This window comes from Cydia fagiglandana, chromosome 9 (assembly GCF_963556715.1).
Source record: "Cydia fagiglandana chromosome 9, ilCydFagi1.1, whole genome shotgun sequence".
NCBI classification, from domain to species: Eukaryota; Metazoa; Arthropoda; class Insecta; order Lepidoptera; family Tortricidae; genus Cydia; species Cydia fagiglandana.
In genome coordinates, this window is record NC_085940.1 from 19,676,824 (window position 1) to 19,700,178 (window position 23,355).

Below are 23,355 nucleotides of genomic sequence, written 5' to 3' on the forward strand. Positions count from 1 at the left end.
CCGAACGCTCCACCTAAAATTTTCTAACTTTTTACATGAATGTTATTTAACATGCTTACAATAACATATCAAAAAAGAAAAAACTTTAATGTTATCAAAACCCATTTTTGTTCCACCGCTGGTCTACCAGAAATCAACCTGTATGTAGAAGCTTGTAATTTGCGTCTAGTAGATAAGTCTATTAACCTATGTATTAGGCAGTAAGCATCCCGAATAAAATAAAATAAAAATAAAATTGTTAAAATTTGAATCAGGCTGTTAAAACAGAATTAGCCTGAATAATTTATTTTTAAGCTAGACAAAGAATAAAAATAGCCCCCGGCAATTTGCAAGTTCGTAACTGCTTGAAAGTTAAACACAGAGCTGGATTTAATAACCTGTATTTTTTCTGGAAGAAACTTGCCATTCTTCAGATCCCGGGCATTGTTAAAACTTCTAGTTTGAGGTGAACTAAACTCGGGCCCAAGATACCTAAAATGTGATTACACACGCTTCCAAATGTTGAGACGAACGCTGGATAGATTAGATGTTTGTTTTCTGTGGCAGAGCTAAAATTTATTTTGCATCGGTCCATAAAAGTTGCAAACCTTTAAAAATTCACCTCGTTAAATTTTCCTGATTGTTGAAAAATCTTGTATTTATTGTATACGGTAAAAATGTTCTTGGTTACCGCTTTGCTGGCCGGATTCAGCCACGGTGACTGCGTTAGTACAGTCGCCATCAGATATATCGGAGCGGCCAAGGCGCTCACAAACATCTGAACACGCCTCTATTGTCAAGGCGTAAGAGCGCTTGTTCAGATATTGTGGCTGGTGAGAGCGATGATCGTGAGCTCTTAGGTGGCTGAAGTATTTAAGCACATACACGCCACACTCATCGCATGTCAGCACACCGCCAACAAATGGTAGTTTATGGCAGGTGGTCGGGCTTTAAACACGTCACGCTTCGCGTAGTCTACCTCGACTCGCTCACACTTGTGCAATGAGAATACAAAGCCTCATAAATCTATAGAAAACTTGCGGCCATGATTCCGCTAATTAAATTCAAAATGGGAACTTTCAAAAAGACGGGCAGGAGCAAATTGAACTCAACTTTGGAGGGTTCTTGTGCCATTGAAACAAACGAGTTATTATGTTCTGTTTCGAGTTAAGTTTTTGAAACTTCTAAAGTAGGTACCTATGTCTTTACCCGTCACGTAACAATGGTGTTCCGGACATTTTGGAGGAGTGCGTGGAGCCGAATCCAACCGAGGCCCTTCGACACTTTAACCACAGTATAATAAAGAGTACTAACGTACAGTATGGACCTGCCTCCCGTTGAAAGTGCCGCCCAACCCGCTCTCGGTTACCTCACAGTTACCGGGTGGCAAGGACGCGACGACGAGGTGCGCAGAGCGGAGGCCACGTAAAATATTCAAATATTAAACAAATATTTACAAAACCTATCAGATCACACTGAAAACAACACAATATCTATATGAACAAAAAATCATGTTTTCAACTTACGTAATATTTTGGTGGCCTAAATTTCCTTACAAAAAATTTACCTAATTCACGCAATGAGTTTTCAGTCATTGAGGTCATCGAACTTGACAACAAAATGGCGGGAACCCTAGCACGCCTTATCTCACTCACACTAGCACGCAATCACCTATACGAGCTTAGACTGTGTGCGTAGGAACGCGTTTGTTTCATACATTTGATCGCCAGTGTCCGAGGTGTGCTTTAACCCATTAACGCCTGCAGCTATACCCACTTTTGGAAACCCACCATTTTTCTAATGCTGTTAGATAGTACAGTACCTGCAAAATCGAATCATACGCCGTGACTCAGGTGTGGGTACACACAGTGGTTAATATCTTGGCACGCAGCAGCACCCGCCAGGGGAACTTGATGGAATTGAGAGTTGGATGGAATCTTAAATGAACTAGGCGTAGGCTATTGGGTGAAAGTGATGAACTAAATACTGGGCTATGTGATAAAAAACTGAACAGACGTTATTAATGAGTTACTTGGTTATCAGGAACATTATCAAATCAAATATTTCTCGACACTGAGCTTGAGCTGTGGAGCCAAAAGCGTTGACTGACCGACGCAGACTGCGACATAAAAAATGCGAGTGACCCATTTATATGTATATTTAATACAGCGCTGGTGGTTTAGAGATAAAAGCGTGCGACTTTCAATCCGAAAGTCGCGGGTTCAAGCCCCGGCTCGTACCAAAGAGTTTTTCGGAACTTATGTACGAAATATCATTTGATATTTACCAGTCGCTTTTCGGTGAAGGAAAACGTCGTGAGAAAACCGGAATAATCATGATAAGGCCTAGTTTGACCCTCTGGGTTGGAAGGTCAGATGGCAGTCGCTTCCGTAAAAACTAGTGCCTACGCCAATTCTTGGGATTAGTTGTCAAGCGGACCCCAGGCTGCCATGGCAAAAGAAGATGATGAACGTCACAGTTTTTGGGTTCTGAATTTATTATTTACAGAACCCAAAAACTGTGACGGTCTCCGAACAAAGTTATCGTATCAAAGTTTTTAATTTTAACTTATTTCTGAAGTTCGCCGCGGACTGACATTTTATTAGAGTCGGGGCGAGATAAACGTCACATTCATTGATACTGATGAGACTCTCCGTTGTACAAACAGCGACACTCTTAACTGTCCATCGGTGGACCTTATGCCTTTTGTAATAAGGTTTACGAACTGTCAGTTCAAAAGTGTGGGAGATGGCACTGAAGTAACTGTCCATCGGTGGACCTTATGCCTTTTGTAATAAGGTTTACGAACTGTCAGTTCAAAAGTGTGGGAGATGGCACTGAAGTCTGCAGGGACTGGAGAATTAATATAAATATGACAGTTATATTTATAAAATTCATGGAGCTTAGTGATTAATGTAGATACTTTTAAAGTTTTACGATCGTAAAATTCGCCTTTGGAGAATTTTAGGCTGCATAAAAGAATATTAAGCGTATTTATTATTATTTTTTATGCCTTTAAACGGGCAATTTTTGTATATATATTTATATATTTCGGGGATCTCGGAAACTTCTCTTCGGACTTCGATGAAATTTGCTACGTGGAGGTTTTCGGGGGCGAAAAATCGATCTAGCTAGGTCTTATATTTTTATATGTATTCCGAGCAAAACACGATCTCTCAGATATTTTAGTATAACTAGGTTTAGCCCAAGCCCTCTCGCGCATGAGAGGAGGCCTGTGCTCAGCAGTGGGACGTATATAGGCTGAAATGATGATGATGAACTAGGTTTATATGTGGCAATGTAAGCGTGTCATACTCGGAGCACAATTTTTAGACTTTATAACTCTTATACAAATGACAACTTTTGCTTTCACATATAACGGGGAGTGCTCCAAGGAATTGTTCGGATTAACCCCTGTCGTTTCTATCCGCCATCGCTATACGTGACACAATTTCTATCTTTACCACTTAGATGGTTTAGAAATAGTGTAAACATTCACTGTCTCGGGCGAGGCGTGTCCTCGCGACTCTGATCACTAGCCCATCGCTCTTAAAACTGAGCTACCAAGACTTCACCCGAGGACAGCAAATATTTCCACCATATGCGCCTTTGAGACGCGCCTTAGCGACATCTGCCATAAGAGTGTTACGCTTCAAATGAAGTTGATTTAGATATCACTAGCAGTCATATCATAAGTCTAATAAAACATGGTCTTCTCTTCCCAGAGTGACACAAGCTTACGTCACAATAACATGGCCGCTATATATAGCGCTATCGCATATTATCATATAGCGCTGTCGCATGATGACGTAGACTTGTGTCAGTCACGTGACCACGAAAAGACGGGAAGAAAGTACCAGGCGGAGTATATTATTATACCATGACTAGCAGTGACAAATATACGAGTAGGCTGTCAAACAAGTTTGTCAGTAGAAAAAGGCGCAAAATTTAAATTTTCTTTGAGGTAACCCTTTGCGCCTACATTTTTTTAAATTTGCCGCTTTTCTTCTGACGGAAATTGCTTGACAGACTACAGAAGTGCTGGAGTCTTTGAGCAATACCGGGAAGGAAGACTGCATTCGAACTATTTCTCCTCTGCCGAAGCATAGGCACAACTGTAGCTATGGCGACGCGTGTTGTGATTCATCCAACTACAAAAAGAGATCGAGGTTTGCAAGATTTATCTTTGACGTGTGTCATTTTCTATGTCTTTGTGTCGTCATTACAGATTGGATTTTGTGGAGTGAGAAGTGCGACTGTGTGCATGATTCCCCCCGCAAAAAATGGCAGAAAGATTTGTACGGTAAGATATCGCTTGGGCTCCTCCCTTCCGGTCCTGGTTTTGCTCGAAGGCTGGAGTAGAAAAATAATCTTATATAGTCACCGGCTAGCGTCATGTTGGCAGCCCGCCGGTCCACGGCGAACCGCGGCCCCTCACTGGACACCTCGCACGTATATTTGGCTGTACCCCGCTCGGGCCGGACCACGATCCGGCACTCCTCGAGATTGCACGAACTGTTCGTCACGGATTCGTTGAAGGTTTGCGTGCTTTCGTACTGGGGACAAAGATATGATAGGTGTTAGTTATGTCACTTATGTCAAAAAGAATAGATAGTATAGAGGGGTCCTGTCATAGTAAATGTTGTAGTCACTGTAAATTTACTGCCACCTATCGACACACGACTGTAACTCAAAATAAACACGTATAAAATTATCAAAAAAATGAATATATATGGATAAATTATTTTATTATTTTTATATCATTTTGACCCATGTTCATTCACTGATATCTATGTGTTAAAATTGTTGAATATGAAACGGTGTCGTCACGCCTTCCATCTAGCCGAGCATAGGCCAAAGATGTGTGCGGCATCTATCCGAGAATGACTTTTTCTTGATTTCCGAGGTACGTTTTTTTCTTAGACTTTATTCATCTTACACGAAGTTACATATGTCTTTGCTACTATTGATGCTAACTGTACACGTATAGTGTTTGTTAGTAGGTTAGTTATCTAATCTGTACCAGGAAGACCCAATAACTTGAGTTAACTGACAAATTCTCAGCTTGATCGAGAGAAAGGAAACATCAAAGTCGTGAAACTCGGTGGCAGCGGATATTGGAGCAGGTTTACACATAACTTAATTAGATGCATGGCGGAGCTTTGATGCGAGTTTCCCTATAGTTTGGCTTTCAGACCAATTCGAACGTACAGTCAGCAGCAGAAGTTGCTAAGCGGCCCAGGTGTTCAAAATGATCTTGACGTGACTTTATTGTTAAGAGAATAGTGTTAAGGTCTTTAGTGTCAAGGTAAATTTGAACAACCCGCTTAGTAACTTCTGCTGCTGATGGTACACTTGACATCATAACGATATCTAAAAAACCGGGCAAGTGCGAGTCGGACTCGCGCACGAAGGGTTCCGTACCATAATGCAATAAAAAAAAACAAAAAAAAGCAAAAAAACGGTCACCCATCCAAGTACTGACCCCTCCCGACGTTGCTTAACTTTGGTCAAAAATCACGTTTGTTGTATGGGAGCCCCATTTAAATATTTATTTTATTCTGTTTTTAGTATTTGTTGTTATAGCGGCAACAGAAATACATCATCTGTGAAAATTTCAACTGTCTAGCTATCACGGTTCGTGAGATACAGCCTGGTGACAGACGGACGGACGGACGGACGGACGGACGGACAGCGAAGTCTTAGTAATAGGGTCCCGTTTTACCCTTTGGGTACGGAACCCTAAAAATGTCAGTTCTAAGTCAACCGCATGGCAACCGTTGCTACGGCGTTCAAAAAGCTCTGTCAGATATAGGTACATTGAAATTTCAGTCTAGCATGAGTTGCGTTCTGGCGCGCGAGTCTATACTTGAATTTACGCTTGATTTATAGAATCGCGTGCTAGAACACAACTCATGCTAGACCATCTGATGTATGCAATGTTTGATATTCGGACAAAATGTTGTCAAAGGCATACAGAATTGAGCCGGACTAGTATTTCGTTGCAACATGAGTTTGAACCATGATTCCAGCAAATAAATTATAAATTAAATTCTGTACAGTGACGTCATGTCAGACAGGATAATTTGGCTTTGTTCTGAATTAAAGAGGTTACAACAAAAGACAAAACACAGTAAAAATATAAGAATATGTACGAAGACGAACATATCCCATTAAGGAGCAAAAATGTAGAGACTTAAGAAAACTCTTAGGCCCCTAAATTTTAGCTCCTTTATGGGATATGTTCGTCTTTACTTTAAACTACGTCCAAGACCACCGGTGGACGGGCAGCAGCGTCCCTCAAATTCGGTGTACTCGACTGCGATCGCCAACCCGCCTGCCAAGCGTGGCGATTATGGCATTCACCAGTGGACGTCTTATGGCTGAGATGATGATGAAGGGCTATTGATATTTTTATAGGCCTGTAGTTATTTTATTTCATGGTGAAATGAACCCAAAGTTTGTTTACCAGCGAATGGTAAAAAAACTCATAACTCATTTTGTACCGTAAAGGTATAATATTGCTTGATTTGCTCTTGAGCGCTCATCCTACCGAGAACGAGATAATAATATGACGAAGTATATATGAACTCGTTTTTACGTATCAAAGAGGACACAAGGGAGGATATATTAAAAAAACCCGGTAAAGTGCGAGTCGGGCTCACGCACGAAGGGTTCCGTACCATTACGCATAAACAGCAAAAAAAATGTATGGGAGCCCCACTTAAATATTTATTATAATTTGTTTTTAGTATAGGTATTTTGTTGTTATGGCCGCAACAGAAATAAATAGATCATCTGTGAAGAAGAAGAAGAAGCTATCACGCTGGATGAGATATAGCCTGGTGACAGGGAAAAAAGTACCACTTAGCTGGGAAAAAACTCTTTTCTGAAAAGGTGCTGTGAAAAATATAATAGCGGACGCTAATAATAGTTCTGCATAAAGGTGGCAACTGACATTCGTATGACGACTGCAGCCAGCATTTCTATTCCCGTATCGACCACTAATCGCTTTTAAGAGCCCCACTTATTTGAATAGTCATTGCATAAATTAGTGCTAGATGACCAAAATGACAGCTGGGTGAAATCGGGCAAAATAGGCCGACCTGTTTAACTGCATAATGAGGCATAATTTGTGATTCGGTTGAATAGGCACGAGCGAGTTAATCAATCGAGATGTACTAATAATACAGAGATTTATTTAAAGTATATTTAATAATAATAAGGCGCTCTACATGACATTAAAGCTCTCCAAGGGGCTTCTGCGTGTTGGATCTATATCCTAAGCCTATCAAAAGACCGGGCTTTATAGGCCCGTGAAATATAAAATGGAGTTACAAATAATAAGGATTGTATAGATTTCTAAAGTTTCAGCAACGCACATGCTACTAAGTAACTTTGATCGAAAGTGTTCTCCCATCTTAAAGGCCGGCAAAACATATAATGTAGGTATAAAAGTAAATAGGTAAAACGTCCACGTAATTTTTTTATCTGTATCACTCCTTACTCCGATTTTTTTATTCTTAATTGACATTTTATCAATTACCAACTTATCTACTAACTGCTGGGCTAATATGGTCGCCTTTTTATCATCTGTCACTATGCCTGTAACGTTCTCACAAGTATGAAAGTGTGAAAGTCACGCATGACATGACAAGTGATAAAACTGCGACCATGATATCCGTGCTGTACGGATGTGATGGTCATTTTTGTCTACATGATAGCGTGGTAAAACGGTATCTTTCTATCCCGCAGAGTTAAAAAGTGACAGTTATTTTATCACGTGGATAAAGCGATCCATAATACGCTTGCTGAGATGGGTACCTATCTATTTTTAAAACTCAATCTATCACCATTCTCCATCTGTATAATCCTGAGTGTTCCCCGAACATCATCAAAGCCATAAGTAATCTGTTACATTAATAAAGCTTAAAGACTGTTAATTTTCCATTTCAAAAAGGTTGTAACTTTCTTCATTTTCTATAGCACTTGCTTTCATTTAAATCCTAGACTTTTCAACCTTCAGGGAATTTACCTAAAAGACCATTCCCAGTTTCACGTTGTCTTACGAAATGGCTTTATGATTAATGTCCCGATTTGTCCCCTAGGGTCCACAGATTTATAAAAGTGGAAATGTGAAAGTTGATTCGTGTCTTCCCATTGTGTTTTGGGATGCGAAGCAATTTCGATTATTGCTGGATAGGACTGTTGTGGGTGGTGACAGATATTTATTTTTATATTAACAACCTTCTGGAAAGGAATTTACGAACAAATACTAAACGACCATATTACTGTATTTACATCATAGTATTGTAATAGTACATTACTACAGAGGCCGGGACGAAAGGGGTTGCCGGCCGAAGACATATAGACGGCCGAGCGAAGCGAGGCCAGATAGGTCTGAGCGCGGGCAACCCCATTTCCCGCCGAGGTATGTATAGTGCTTTTCTCAAACATGCAATGAAATAAATAAAATAAAAAATCCACGAAACCCAAGTTTTATTTATAGAAAAAACTAAAAGTAAACTACACCCAAAATATAACCAACACGTACCTATATCATTATCACGCGTATGTTTTACACGAGTCGTGTATTTTTACTACCCGTATATTTTCATGTATCTTCGATTTTTTCGCCTTGTATTCGTCTGACTGTCGTTTTCGTCACATAAGTTTACATAGTCTTTCATATTGATATCATGTTTCACATACATCGTTGCTTTATGCATGGAGTAAATAAGTATAATTTCCACAGTGTTGACGAATTTGTAGTTACATTCATTTAAAATATACCACAAAACCGTTTCTAATAAACTGTAAGCCATTTTTCTTAGTTTCTCAAATAATAAAATTGCCATAAGCAACCATATACATACTTCGTCTTTGACTTGGCGGCAGAGGCAGCAAGTTATTTAAAATCAATTCTGCTTACGCTGCCAATTCCAACACCTACGATTACAATTAATATTAATTTCATTATTTCGTCGGAACTCATATTAAAGTCAAAAAATCAACAACGCACCATAAATCCAATAAAACAGAATGAATATTTTTCAACTTTACCTCCATTACAATTTAAAAAATATAACTACGCGTGTTTGAGTAGACCTTTTTACCGCTAACGTTTAGATGAAATATTTTAAATGTTTTTATTTGTGTAGTTAAATTTATAATTTAAAATTATAGAATGTATTATTTATTAAATTCATGTTGATTTTATACAAATAAAACTGCAAATTAGTTATAGCAAACATAGTTTTTTGTTTTTTTTTTATAGGCGTAGTGGCAGAGTGTCATTACGAACCATAAAGCAAATACTGCCTTTAGTTTTTTTAATGGATGAATGCCACGATGCTGTGTCACAAATATCTGTAAAATTAAAATTAAAAAAGAGGACTTTGCCGGCCTAGGCCTGCAAGATGTGTATGAAATTCCATTAACGACCTTTTGTCCTAGCCGCACCTGAAACGTCATACTTCGCAGCCTATTATAAGGAACATAACATCAATATTTCATTGCATGTTTGAGAAAACATTATTAAAAAAAATCTATACTATATTTCATAAAATAAAATTGTGAATCGACTTCGAATCATTTGTCGACTCGCTAGTAGTGTGATGTTATAAAATTAAGATACGAATAGATTTAAGTACCTCTTGAATATACATATTCAAAAGGTACTTAAATACAAAATACAGTACGTAGAGGCCCCCTTTTTAAATACCTATCGTTAAATTTAAATACCTAAACAAGATTATTAACAGTGGCGGCGCTAGTGTGCATGTTGATGGGCTCTTAAAGTTACAGAACGACAAAACGGACATCAGCTTTCACAACATGCAAACTCAAACCCAAAGGTCGAATTGATAAATTAACAAACTTCGAATCCCAAACTTCCAGTTAAGATGGCCACTTCATCGCGAACGGGATTCAGACAAGGAGACAATTAATTATAATAAAATGGGACGACGATTTGGGTGTGTAATCAACTGCACTTGAGTTTGGAGTTAAGAAACCATTAAAGTCTAAGGCAGATTTGTAAAGTTTATGATTTAATATTCTATAGAAAACTTTCCGTACCTAATCAAGAATTCGGGGACCTTTAACATCTTCAAATTTAATGTTTCATTAACCACAAATACAGATCCCTGTTATATTGTAGTTATCATTTATTTTAAGACTTTTACAATGTACTGTTTACCCAGGTACTCGTGGTTGTTGTATTTACAAATGTTGCTATCTATTTTTTATATCACTATATGATATTATATATATTATATATATTTTTATATGACATTCTTACACAGATTGACTAAGTCCCACAGTAAGCTCAAGAAGGCTTGTATTGTGGGTACTCAGACAACGATATATATAATATATAAATATGTACTTAAATACATAGAAAACAACCATGACTCAGGAACAAATACATATCTGTGTCAGCACACAAATAAATGCCCTTACAGGGATTCGAACCTAGGGCCATCGGCTTCACAGGCAGGGTCACTACCCACTAGGCCAGACTGGTCGTCAATCTTCAGCTTCACTATGATGTCACTAAATGTTGTATTGACTAGTGAAAGGACCCTTGAGGATTAAAAAAAATTGTTCTGAAGCATTAGTAAAGAAATTCGACTTTAACTTTAAAATTTGTTCTGAAGCATTAGTGAAGAAAACTGTCGTGCGTGAAACATACATGCCTATACTAACATTAAGCTAATTTTACGGTTAGACTCATCACGTTATGCGAATGTCTAAACACGTAAGTTAAACCGAAATATAGGCCCCGTGCATGAACTATAGGGGGCAGCATATGAGCAGTCAGATTTTTGGCGCGAGGTGTAAATGTGTCGTTTATGCTTCCGGTGTAGCCCACAGGATGGCAGAACCTACTATGCACAAGAAAACGTTCGGTACCTACGTTTTCTTAGAGAACGGTAGATGGTAGCACTTGCTTTGGCAATGTACATTGTGCACATATCTTTCCGATTCAGGCCACAAGATGGCAGACCTGCGATGCGCACGGTCCCTATTAGTGAAGATTACCAAGGGGCCCTGTTCCTTCCATCAGAATCTTGTTCGAGATCACTTGATTATGACAAGAAGACAATTAATTATAATAAAACGGGAGTTGTCGACTTGGGCCCATATTATCAATTGCACTTGAGTTTGGAGTAGTCAAGAAGCCGTTAAAGGCTAAGGACTTGTAAAATTTCTGATTTAATTTTCTATCGAGTGAACTTTTCGTAAACAGTACACCTTATTAAAACCAAGTACCCCGCCGCGTCTGTATGTTTGCGAAACTCAAAAATTGTGTGGTCAAAAACTTCATGTGGTTTTCACCTATCAATATGTAGAGTAATTCTTGAGGAAGGCTTAGGCTCATAATTTGTTAACCTTTGTAAGCGTCGCCTAGCTAAGTAATAATTAAGGCTACGCGAACCTAGCCACCGCCGTGCAATCGAATAGTTACGGCCCGTTTCGAACTTTAAGATACGTCAAATATTACGTCTAGATATGATATAGATTAGATTATGTCAGTGTGAAAAGTGAAGTTTATCCAAATATAAAAACGTCACTTTCAGTACTGACGTATCTAATCCATGTCGTATGCAGACGTAATATTTTTTCTGAATACAACCAATTCTAAAATAAAACTACACTAAAGTACCTACACTAAATCTAAAAAGGCCCCTGCGGCAAGGTCCCAAAGATGCTGGCTGCGATACCCCACTGAACTGCCAGACTGACGAGTTGAGCGAGGTAACTGCCGGCTCTCGGGTCACCAGTTGCGTCCCTTAGTCTCTTTGAAAGTCTCCAAAAAGGCTCAAGAGCGCCGGGACCCCACGTAGCCAGAGTCCCGACGCCGAAAGGAACAAACATGTATTCGGCACCGAGACCGCGGTATTTCCCCGCGTTTGCATAATTTTCGACCGCCACTGCAACAGCTGCTGCACACAGGGACCCGTGAGAGACACAGAGAGTCCTCACAGAGGTTCCGTGGAGATGTGAAGTCAAGTAACATTATATTTATGTCTGGTAGGTATAATTTGTTCAATACAAAATCAAATCATAATAAGTACCTATTTCACTTTTCGATCTAGTAATCATTTTAGTGCTTAAATAACAACACCTAAGTGGGCACTAGGTAATTACAAGTCTAGACTTTAGTAATCAGCGACAAAGTGCCACTAGACAGGATAAGATGAGGGCAAAATCAATTTCAACAAGTAATTGAGTTTCTTCAGTTATCTAATATAAAATTACTTCGAGCTATCAATGTGAAATAGCCGGATTAGCAAGCTAAAGTGGCAATGGGCAGGCCACATTGCACGCAGAGAAGATGGCCGATGGGGTCGAAGAGTGCTCGAGTGGAGACCAGGGACTAGCAAGCGTAGCATAGGACCTCCACCCACAAGATGGACAGACAACCTTGTTAAGGTCGCCGGAAGACGCTGGATTCGGGTCGCTTCCAACCGGTACGAATGGAGGTCCAAAGGGGAGGCCTATGTTCATCAGTGGACGTCTTATGGCTGAGATGATGATCAATGTGAAAAACATTCCGATATTCAAACTTAAACTAATGACCCGCCCCGGCTTCGCACGAGTTACACAAAACATAACAAAATAGGTACACAATACACCTAAACCCTCCTCAAGAATCACACTTGATTGGTGAATACCCCATGAAAATCTGTTCAGTAGTTTTTAAGTTTATCGTGAACATAGATACACACAAACAGGCAGACGTGGCGGGGGACCTTGTTTTATAAGGTACGAGTATGGATAGTGATTAAACATATTTTAGACACTTACATAGATACAATGGAAAAATCTATTTTCTCAGAAACAAAATAGGTAGTAAAACGTATATAATTTGCTCCAAAGTACGAAATTTAATTTTAATTTTAAAATTATTATATTGTGGTTGGTATGATGACATAATAAGCCGATTTAACCCTTAATCAAATATCGGGAAATTATTTCCCACTTCATTCTAATTTACGAAATATTTTTTATCTTTTTAAAGGCAGCACTCAGCGATACCAACCATACAGATTTAAAATTTTAGTAACATTTTGAATTTGAAAAATGGCAACACTTTTCTAATGGCCGCCATTTGTGACCATACGTCAAAGTCAATGTCAGTTGTTGTGATATTTTTTGCAATAACGACAATTTTTTTAGTGTTTTGAGGTTAAGTGCGAAAAAAAATCTTGTAAGTGCATACACTGAATACTATCATAAACTAGACTTATTGTCCCTGTGTTTTGCTTGAAAATAATTGTGATAACGATATGATTTAGCCAAGATTTTAAGGTTTTAGTAAGTGGGTAATTATTTCCCATTGTTTGTTCTTGAACGTATGATTTACAAAAAAATTGGTAGGTTTTATCAAGTGGGAAATTATTTCCCAGTGTTTGTTCTCCACCTAAATTTTAATTGGTTTCCATAAATAAAAATATATGCCCGTTTGCCTGTTACACAAAAAAAAACTGTGCCTGTTTTTGTTTTCTTTTTTCTTTTATTTATTTCTTTGATTTTTGAAGATAACGTTAAAGGATCATACTTGAAATCCAAGCAAAGCCGGGGGGAGCTACTAACTAGTAAAAAGTTCGTAACCGTATCGGACAATGGGAAACTATTTCCCACTTCATTCAAATTTTGCTATTCCGTAACGGATAACGGGAAATTATTTCCCACCGCAAAACCCCCCTTTCCCCCCACTAAAATTATTTTTATATATTTTTTCGTAATCTACGCACCCAAATTGCCTAAAAACCATTATTAGTTTTCAAAAATCTCATAAAAAGTGTTCCGTTTGATTAAGGGTTAAAGTAGATCATTACCACTAAATATCATGTTGCAACACTTAAATGAGGTTGTGATATATTTTTCATGCATAAAAACCGTTGAAGCACAATGAATTAGGGTAGAAAGGGGATAATTGAAACACGTTATGTTTGAAATAAGCCAAAATTTCTACCATTTCATCACACACAAATAAATTTAATGTCATTATCGGAATTCAAACCTTCTACCAGTAACACCACCTTCACAGGGAGGGTAAGGAAACTTCGCGTAAGTCGTTAATTCTATAATTGCTCGGTTGTCTGCAAAACTTGATACAAGAGCCTAAAGACAAACTACTAGAACAATGAACTTCAGTTTGAGTACTACTTAGATACTTATGGAGGAGGAGGAATTAGTAGTTTGTGTTACAAGGGATCAAAATGATATATTTCCGTCAAGGGCGTACATTGAATCCTGAATGAAGCAATGGATTCTACAATAAATTCTTGTAAAGTAGAATCCTGAGCGTAATGAGGGATTCAAGTGTTAACGCCCAAGACGAAATAATTTTGATACCGTGTGACACATACTGCTTTTCACATCAACTTGGAGGAAAATAAAGAAATTTTAGTGTTGACACAATCTTATGCTTAAACAGATTATTTTAGCTGAAAATATAATGTACAAAAAAATGTAAAAATAGTGTGCTTGCACAGAAAAGTGTTACATCGATCCTAGCAGGGAGGAAAAGTGCCACTTTGATCCCTCCTAGCAGGGAAGAAAAAGCTCATTTCCGAATAGGTGGTGTGAAAAATACAGGGTGATTCAGGAGACGTGAGCAGGACTAACACTGCACATTTCGTAAATTATAAGCAACTGTTTCGTATCAGTATTAGTGAGGTTAACGTTAATTTTCTAGTCGTGTTGAAAAAAAAAGGTAATTAATTTATTTACCACATGCATGGTCACTCTAAAATTAGAATACTAAACTACCGATATTCTGTGTCAAATTGAATGTCAACACTGTCATCACGGTCTGGTTACTTTTGAAAACTCGTATCTCACTCAAGTTGACAGTTTATTTTCTTCGTAATGCTGTCATTACGGTTAAAGAGGTTTTATGTTTATTAATTAGGTCTTGTAGGGTGACCATTATTGTAGAGAATTAAATTTGCCCTCACCAAAAAGTAAAAAAATAGGAAAAAGTGTGGTTGTTTCACCTAAATACGACTGTGATCGATCAATTATCAGTTACTGAGTATGCAGGATTAGTCCTGCTCACGTCTCATGAATCACCCTGTATATTATCTGTTACGTTAAGGTGCAGTGTGTTCAGTACTACTACCACCGGTTTTGAGATTGACATATTTACTCACATCCAAGTAACTTACTTTCTATGCATCTCGCTTGTACTCGCATATTAGTGCAAGCCAGATGTATAAAAAGTAATTTACGTAGACGCGAGCTAATATGTCAATGGGCCCGATTCGGATTTTCAACCAAGATATGATAACGATATGTTTAAGATCTAACCTGTCAAATTTGACATTTACGCGATTCTGGAGATACTCTTGAACGATTTCCACAGGATATGACTTAGAGATCCAATTCACATCTAATAGATATCTTACTCTATCTAACATAAAAGTGACATTAGTTTCCCGAATTGCGCTGCAAAAGAGAGCTAGTTGATATCTAAGCTATAACGTATCTAGAATGGATCTAGTACGTGTCGTCTCTTGTGAATATCTTGAAGTTCGAATACGGCTGAATGTCTAAAGTGGTGGTGGCCATACAGGTCTTGCTTTGAACGCATGGATATGACAATAGAATACACATCCTCTTTATTGTCCAATCTCAGAATAAATGTACATGGAAATTCAAATTATACATAAAGACAGAGATAAACAACAGGCAGCCGACGGAGGGATGTTTTACTTTAATGGAAAATAAATTACACATCTGAAACATGAATTGAGAGCAGTCATTGGCTTTCATTTAATTAGGTCAAGGAAAGTATGAAAAGGAAGTCTTTTTATGTGGTACTTTTTGATCGTTTCCTATCAGCAGTACATATCTTATTTCTAATAACAGGAAAATGTCAACTTATATAAAACATCAGATTTTTTATTGAACATATTTGATTTCATAAATGAGACCTACAGTACTCTACTCTGTGTATCATTTAGATTTAGACCAAGAAAAGTCTGCAGCGATTTTGATAGCCCGCGCAGTGCAAGTATTTTTTATATGTCATAATTTCATAGACGTTTGACGTTTAAAATAATACTTGCACTGAGTGGGCTATAAAAATCGCTGCAGACTTTTCTTGGTCTAACTATAGTAATAAAATGATTCTCTCTAAATTTTCCCTTAATAAATATTACATTTTTAAATACTTAGCTAGTATTGTATTGTAGTACGGGCAATTTTTCCGCAACTCGACGTCATGCGCCTATTTTGCGTGATAATTTTACGTAGCTAGTAAATATTCGCTCAATTTAGAACCCACCAAGCCATTAACCTCCTAATGCCCAGCTATACAAATGAAAAATCCAAAAATTGCCATTGAAATTAGAACCTATAGTGCAGGAAATAGAGTTGATTTTGGCATGTTGGAAAATTGAACGAAACAAAGCAAAAGCGACTCTGTTCCAATTGAATAGGATTTAAATTTCATTGAACTGAAGAGGTACTATAGGTAGGACCTTGGGCCTTATGAGGTTAACTGATTTACCCGTTCTTTTTTTAAATGCTTACTCATGCTCCTGTCAATCAATTCAACTCACAAAAGAGTACGCTTTTCCCCTAAAATAACATTTTCAATATTAAAAACCGGGCAAGTGCGAGTCGGACTCGCGCACGGAGGGTTCCGCACCATAATGCAAAAAAAAAAAAACAAAAAAAAGCTAAAAAAAAGCGGTCACCCATCCAAGTACTGACCACTCCCGACGTTGCTTAACTTCGGTCAAAAATCACGTTTGTTGTATGGGAGCCCCATTTAAATCTTTATTTTATTCTGTTTTTAGTATTTGTTGTTATAGTGGCAACAGAAATACATCATCTGTGAAAATTTCAACTGTCTAGCTATCACGGTTCGTGAGATACAGCCTGGTGACAGACAGACGGACGGACGGACGGACGGACAGCGAAGTCTTAGTAATAGGGTCCCGTTTTACCCTTTGGGTACGGAACCCTAAAAAAGGCTTCAACAAAACGCTTTCGTATTTAAATTCAAATCTAATAATTTACGTAAAAAACGTGCCTAAGTTATAAAATGTAATTTTTAATTGATAGAGGCATGATTTAAATAAAAACTACCTTCTAAGCTTAATTAAATAGCATCGTTCGCAGACGTTTCTGCTTATTAAAAAATAAAATTAGTATGGGTAGCACATCGTAACTGGTGAATTTCCAATATGACTTGGAACTCTGGTTTAAGAAGTGTAACACTCTTAAGGTAGATGCCGCTAGGGTCCCTTTGGCCCATAATATGATGGAAAGATTTGCTGGCTATGGATGAGGTCTTGATGACTCAGATGGCACAGAGCGCTGGAGTATCGATCCAGCGGCTGTGAGTTGAAGTCTCACTCAAGACAGTAATTTTTCCACTTTTAAATTTATTCTAAAAACAACCTGTTTGGACATCGACCTCTATATTACTAAGCGAAAATTAAACCTCATTTCTGTTTCAGCAAACGAAGCGTTTCAATTTTTTGCTCATCAGCTGCCATGGAACTAATTAAATTAGGTTTATCTGGATAGCCCAGTTGTAAAAATACATTTAGGTCAATTTGTACTTTTATGGTTACTCCTATACTATCACTACCGCAGTGACTGAAGCAAAACTGTTAAAATAAATAGCTGAATTGCGCTATTAAAAACGGATCACTCATGTATTTTAAGTCAAATAACGCTCGATGTCAACGCAAGCTCCTGATGACACTCCTCGGTACGTGAACAATGTGCGCGTTTTTTTTTTCTTCTTAAAATACGTGAGTGACACGTTTTTAATATTTTTTAATATGTCTGTGTGTCGGAAGTTTTGTTATTATAATAGCATGCGACATAAGCCGGCTCGATTCGGGAAATGAATTAGAGGCTCACTAGATATGAAATAGTAAAGATATGTGACGTTCCACTGCAAAAGGTACCTTATGGCGGCTGGCGCCGTGATTCGGGTAATGAATTAGATATTCACTATAGATATGAAATAGTGAAAATATTTGACGTTCCACAGAAAAAGGTACCTTATGGCGGCCGGCGCTTACGTCGCATAGCGCCGCAATAATATTGGAGCGGTGTTAATAATAGCGTGAGCGCCAACCGCCTTAAGGTACTTTTACCCGTGGGACGTCACATATGTTTACTATATCGTTTCTAGTTAATCTATAATTCATTTCCCGAATCGCGCCGTAACACTGGTCACAAAGCCCGTTTGAGCTGAAGAGTAAACACGCTGAATAAACTCCACATTATCCTCTCTCATATTATCTGTACGAGGGATATCTGAAAGAGGCATTTGAAAGCCAAGCGCTGAAAGCCTAATTTCAGCTTACACGTGCAAACGAATTTTCATTACGTTAAGTGAGGGTACGTAAATATGCTTTGGCTGACGCTGATTTTGTTTTAATAATTTGGTATGTTTATTTTTTATACATCTATGTACAATGTACAGTCAGCGTCGTATAGTAAGTAAATAAAGTATTCGAATAGTTCGGTACACCATATAATTTGTATGACGTACCGAACTATTTGAATACTCTGGGCCCGATGCGGATTGTGAAATAGACGTATATTAGACATCACCAAGATACGATAACGATATGTTTAAGATCTAACCTGTCAAGTTTGACATTTGCGCGATGCTGGAAATACTCTTGAACGATTTCCACAGGATATGACTTAGAGATCTACATAATACACATCTAATAGATATCTTACTCTATATAGCGTAAAAGTGACATTAGTTGCCCGAATTGCGCTGCAAAAGAGAACTAGTTGATATCTAAACTATAACGTATCTAGAATGGATCTAGAACGTGTCGTCTCTTGTGAATATCTTAAAGTTCGAATACGGCTGTCTGGATGCTACCTATAGTTCGTTTTTTTTAGCATTAGAAAGAACTCCACAGAAGCAAGCGTACAGTTTTTATCAGGCTATTTAATTGTTAATAATTATTGAATTATCTAATGTAGCACGGTCAATACATATAATTTACTTCAAATTATTACCGCTAAAAGTGCCGGATTTGGAACCACAAGCTTACTTCTGCGAAGTTCTTTCTAATGCTAAAAATAACGAACTATAATATAAGACCCTGACTCGTACAACATTGATTGTCCAATATCAGAAGTGTGACCAATTGGAAGTGTCATGGGAACTATTTGGGTGTAACACAAAACTGTGTTATTACGTCTTTCCTGTAGACATACCCAAAATTTTAAAGGCTAGAATAGCTAGGTATTTGTACAACATGAGATCCAAGTTTGATATTTCTTTGACCTTCATATATATGAATATGAAGGTCACTTAAATGTCATTTTGTCTCACTGTTTTTAAGTAGGAAAGTACCCTTGTTCGTGCTGCTGAGGTGAAAAGGTTAATTTTCTTATTTAACCCTTATCCATATGAAAAGGTACTCCTTTTACTGGGTAAGTAGGTATGCCCGTGCCCACAAGCTGTTAACTATTGTCCACTGGTGAGAAAATTTGTGTGTTTTTCATGAACTGTACAGTTTTCAGCTTCGTTTTAAGAAAAATAAACGACGCTTTCATCATCATCATCATCTCAGCCATAAAACGTCCACTGCTGAACATAGGCCTCCCCCTAACGACGCTTTGTTTAATATTAATAAAAATGAGCCAAACTCTCCATGTTAAAACATTTTCATTATTTTTTTACCATGGTAAAATATTTACAGTACAGTCGCCATCAGATATATCGGAGCGGCCAAGGTGTTCACAATATCTGAACATGCGCTCTAACGCCTAATAATAGAGGTGTAGAGGCTCAGATATTTGTGAGCACCTTGGCCGCTCCGATATATCTGATGGCGACTGTACTAGAAATTATAAAATTGGTGTCATATAAAATACAAAATTGTTCACACTTTGACATTCAAAGTAGCATTAAACTTTAAGAAAGTATCGTTGCGAGTTACAAAGCAAAAATATTAAGTTTCAAATTGCTCACAACACTCTTAAGTCTTAAGAGGACAACGGATGGCTCTTGAGACTGAGTTGGAAGTGTTTCTGAACTTAAAATTTCTTATATTAAGTTACAGGGTAAGTTAGTACTGAGGTAAGTTTCTAGGGACGCAATTTATGGCTAAGCAGTAAACACTTCATTTATTTAATTTGTAGATTGAGGGTCTTCACGAATTGGGGTGTCTAAGGGGCAGTTAAATTAAAGTCGATATTACGAGAAGAGTTAGACCAAGACAAGTCTGCAATGATTTTGATAGCACACGCAGTGCAAGTGTTATTTTAAACGTCAAACTTTTATGAAAATATGACGTAATAATAACGCTGGCACTGCGTGTGCTATTAATATCGCTGCAGACTTATCTTGGTTTAACTCTATATCAGTCACTTGGCTTTTAAATACCAAAATTAAAGCATACTATACTTTTTAAGCGTTAGCAGGCGAGTTGATCTACCCCAAACTAAACATTTTTAATGAATTTTAAATATATATTTTAGTCACCCTCAAGCGGGCAATATGTACCACTGGTCTCTCTATAAACATGTATTAAGTTCAGAATGTATCATAAATGCAATAAATATAAGTTTCAACCGTACCGATTTAACTTAAAACTTAAACGAAACAGGTTTTATATTACATGAAAGCCTCCCTCAATTTTTAATTTAATGTTATAGTTTTCGCTATTACATTGGTAATAAAAACACATTATGAGAAAATTTCAACTGCCTAACTTTGTCTCTTTAAATCGCACAAACTAGCGGACAGTAGCGTAGATTCTGATCGTCACCCTTCAGCTACGGAACCCTAAAAAGTAAAATAAAACAACTACAAATTCTCATCGCTACACAGATAAAACAGTACAAAGTAATCTCGTCAACTTTGGATCCAACTTTGCGCTATTACCACGAAGCCCACGTATCTGCTAATTCACCCATTCATTCAACCTGGCAACACTTTTACATCGTAAAATCTTCTCTATTACTCTAGAAATAAAATAGATTTCTCTTTAGTCCGTTAAGTGTAGTGTAGCTCTACCGACTACAAACAATTTTTTGGACTAAATTGATCTCTGTCACTCTCGAAATAAAGTTTATTTTAAATTGTGTTATGAACGGTGATCCTACTGACTGCACCAATAAAACGAAATGACCTGGCTTATTAGGATTCACCTGTTACTTACGCTCTGTTGCCACGGAGAGTGGACAAGTGTTTAATTAGATCCCTCAATAACTTGTAACTATATCCCTCGGATTAAGTTAACTATGGAACTACAGTTAATTAGTGCTAATTTGTTTTATTAATTAACTAAACGGTGTCATGATGTCTACATGAATATTTACTTTATGTTCAATGTTTTTCTTGTTATTGAGTTCAAAAAAAAATATTGTGAATTTATATTAAACATGTATTTGTAGTGTAGTGAAACGTGGAAGAGAAAGACATGCTGCGGCGACCGCAACTGAATGGGACAAGGGCAAGAGAATGATGATGATATTAAACATGTATTTATATGTATTTATGTATGTATTGCGTAATAATTATGTACTTATTGTTATTATTTTTATATGTATTGTGTTAATGAATATTATAGAAAAACGATTAATTGTTAATAAAATTTAATTTAATTTGTGTTTCATATACTTCATATCGACGTTTACAATCCTGCAATAATAAAAAAACCGTTTTACCTAATGATTGATTGCTAAAAAATGTCGAGATTTAGTCCTCCATTTTCAATTTTATCGTGCAATAATTTGCATAAAAGCGTTTTTTTTTTTGTTTTACGAAATTGTAGTGTATAAAAAATAATGAGGTTTTTAAAATGTTTAAATAGTTAATGGGAAAAATGCCTCGGATAAGATCCGCAACAAAACATTGGACTATTGGAGTACAAGGGTCCTCTTGTTATTCTAACCTGGTTAATGGGGAGACTTGGTAGGGTGTTGAAAAGACACAGCCAAATATCTGTCATGCAATTTAATACACTTCGCTAACTACTTACAATGCACTCCGCTTTAGGGCGGGCGCTGCTCAAAATACAATCGGTTTCTATAAACCGTCGGCGGTTATGGGGTGACACTATAGTAAACCTTAATCTACGATCGCGAGATGGACGAGACGCGGGGTTTTGGCCAAAACCTGGGATAAAAGTCTAGTGCACTCACGGGTACCGAACGTAGCTATCATCCACAGGCCCGCTGGTATTTAACGCAGCAGGCGGATCGCTGACGGTGGGCGGCGGGCGTTCCTCAAGCTCCGGCTTTGGCAAGCCCGGGCGAGAACAACCCGCGGCGCTCGGAAGTTCCACAAGAAGGACCCGCGCGATGATACCTTGGGATCGTCGGACCGCGGCAAGGCTGTCCGACACACGGCTCGCGGGTCAAGGCCGTGCCCTACGGCTTGATGGTGGCGCCAACATGACGCGCCTCGGAGTCGACAGGCCACGCAAGTGAAGGGGAGGCCTGTGTGAAGCACCTCGGGTTCGCCGGGCGGCACGCCGTACCGCTCGACACACAGTCCACAGGCCTTGGAAACTGCGCCCTGCGGTGAAAACCAGCGTCCCCACGACGCTCAGCACATCAGGGAGCGCGCAACGACGCTCGGAGCAACACGACCGTCGGCCATGCTTGCGCTCGCCGGCGGCACGGAAAGCACCCGGTGGCTACGCCCTTTTCGCGCACAACACACACACACACGGCGCGATTTACATATATCCCAATCTTCCACCGGCCGGGGCAGGCGGCGGAAGGGGGCGAGGCGGTTTATTTCGATATTCAATTAGGAGCTGTATAAATGCTAGCGAGCCCCAGTTCCAACTGACACTTCCATCATCGATTCCAAAAATACCCCAGCCCTCCGTTTCGATCCATATCGACGCATCAAACGTCAAACCAACTTAAACCTTTTCCAAATCAAATGACTCTCGAAAAAATATCAATGCTCATTAATACTTGTAATATTTTAAGTGGTTAATAATAATTACTAATAATTATATTTTTATCGTACGTTTTCTACCTTGTTTCATTCAGAATACCTTCTTTCCGATGCGGTAACTAAACGCATAATTTACTTTCTGACAGTTCTCCTGTCACAGATTTCAACTCATTGACACCGTCAAAATCATCATTTATGTTTCATAAAAATTCCGAAAATGATTCTAAAATACGAACTAAATTAGGATGTGACCTACTTGGGCAGTTGGGATGGATCACGAGGATCACTTTGATATACGTGAAGCCAGGTTTGGTCCAGCAACCTCTGCACAATCTGGGTGACAAGTTCCGTTCAAGTGGCATACTCTTTGGACTTGTTTCTTCGAAACCAGTTAGCCAGGAGGCAGGATATGTTAATCAACCTGCGGCCAAGAAGGTACG

At 38.3% G+C, this 23,355-nt stretch overlaps 1 protein-coding gene across 1 annotated transcript in view; it reads right to left on the bottom strand.

Annotated features, from left to right (window-relative positions):
• The window catches only part of LOC134667801 (uncharacterized), a 183,713-nt gene that overhangs the window by 12,728 nt on the left and 147,630 nt on the right, over positions 1-23,355 (bottom strand). Inside the window, exon 3 of the mRNA XM_063525208.1 lies at positions 4,364-4,535. Coding sequence (XP_063381278.1) covers positions 4,364-4,535 — 172 coding nt within the window. The remainder of the gene's footprint in view (positions 1-4,363; positions 4,536-23,355) is intronic.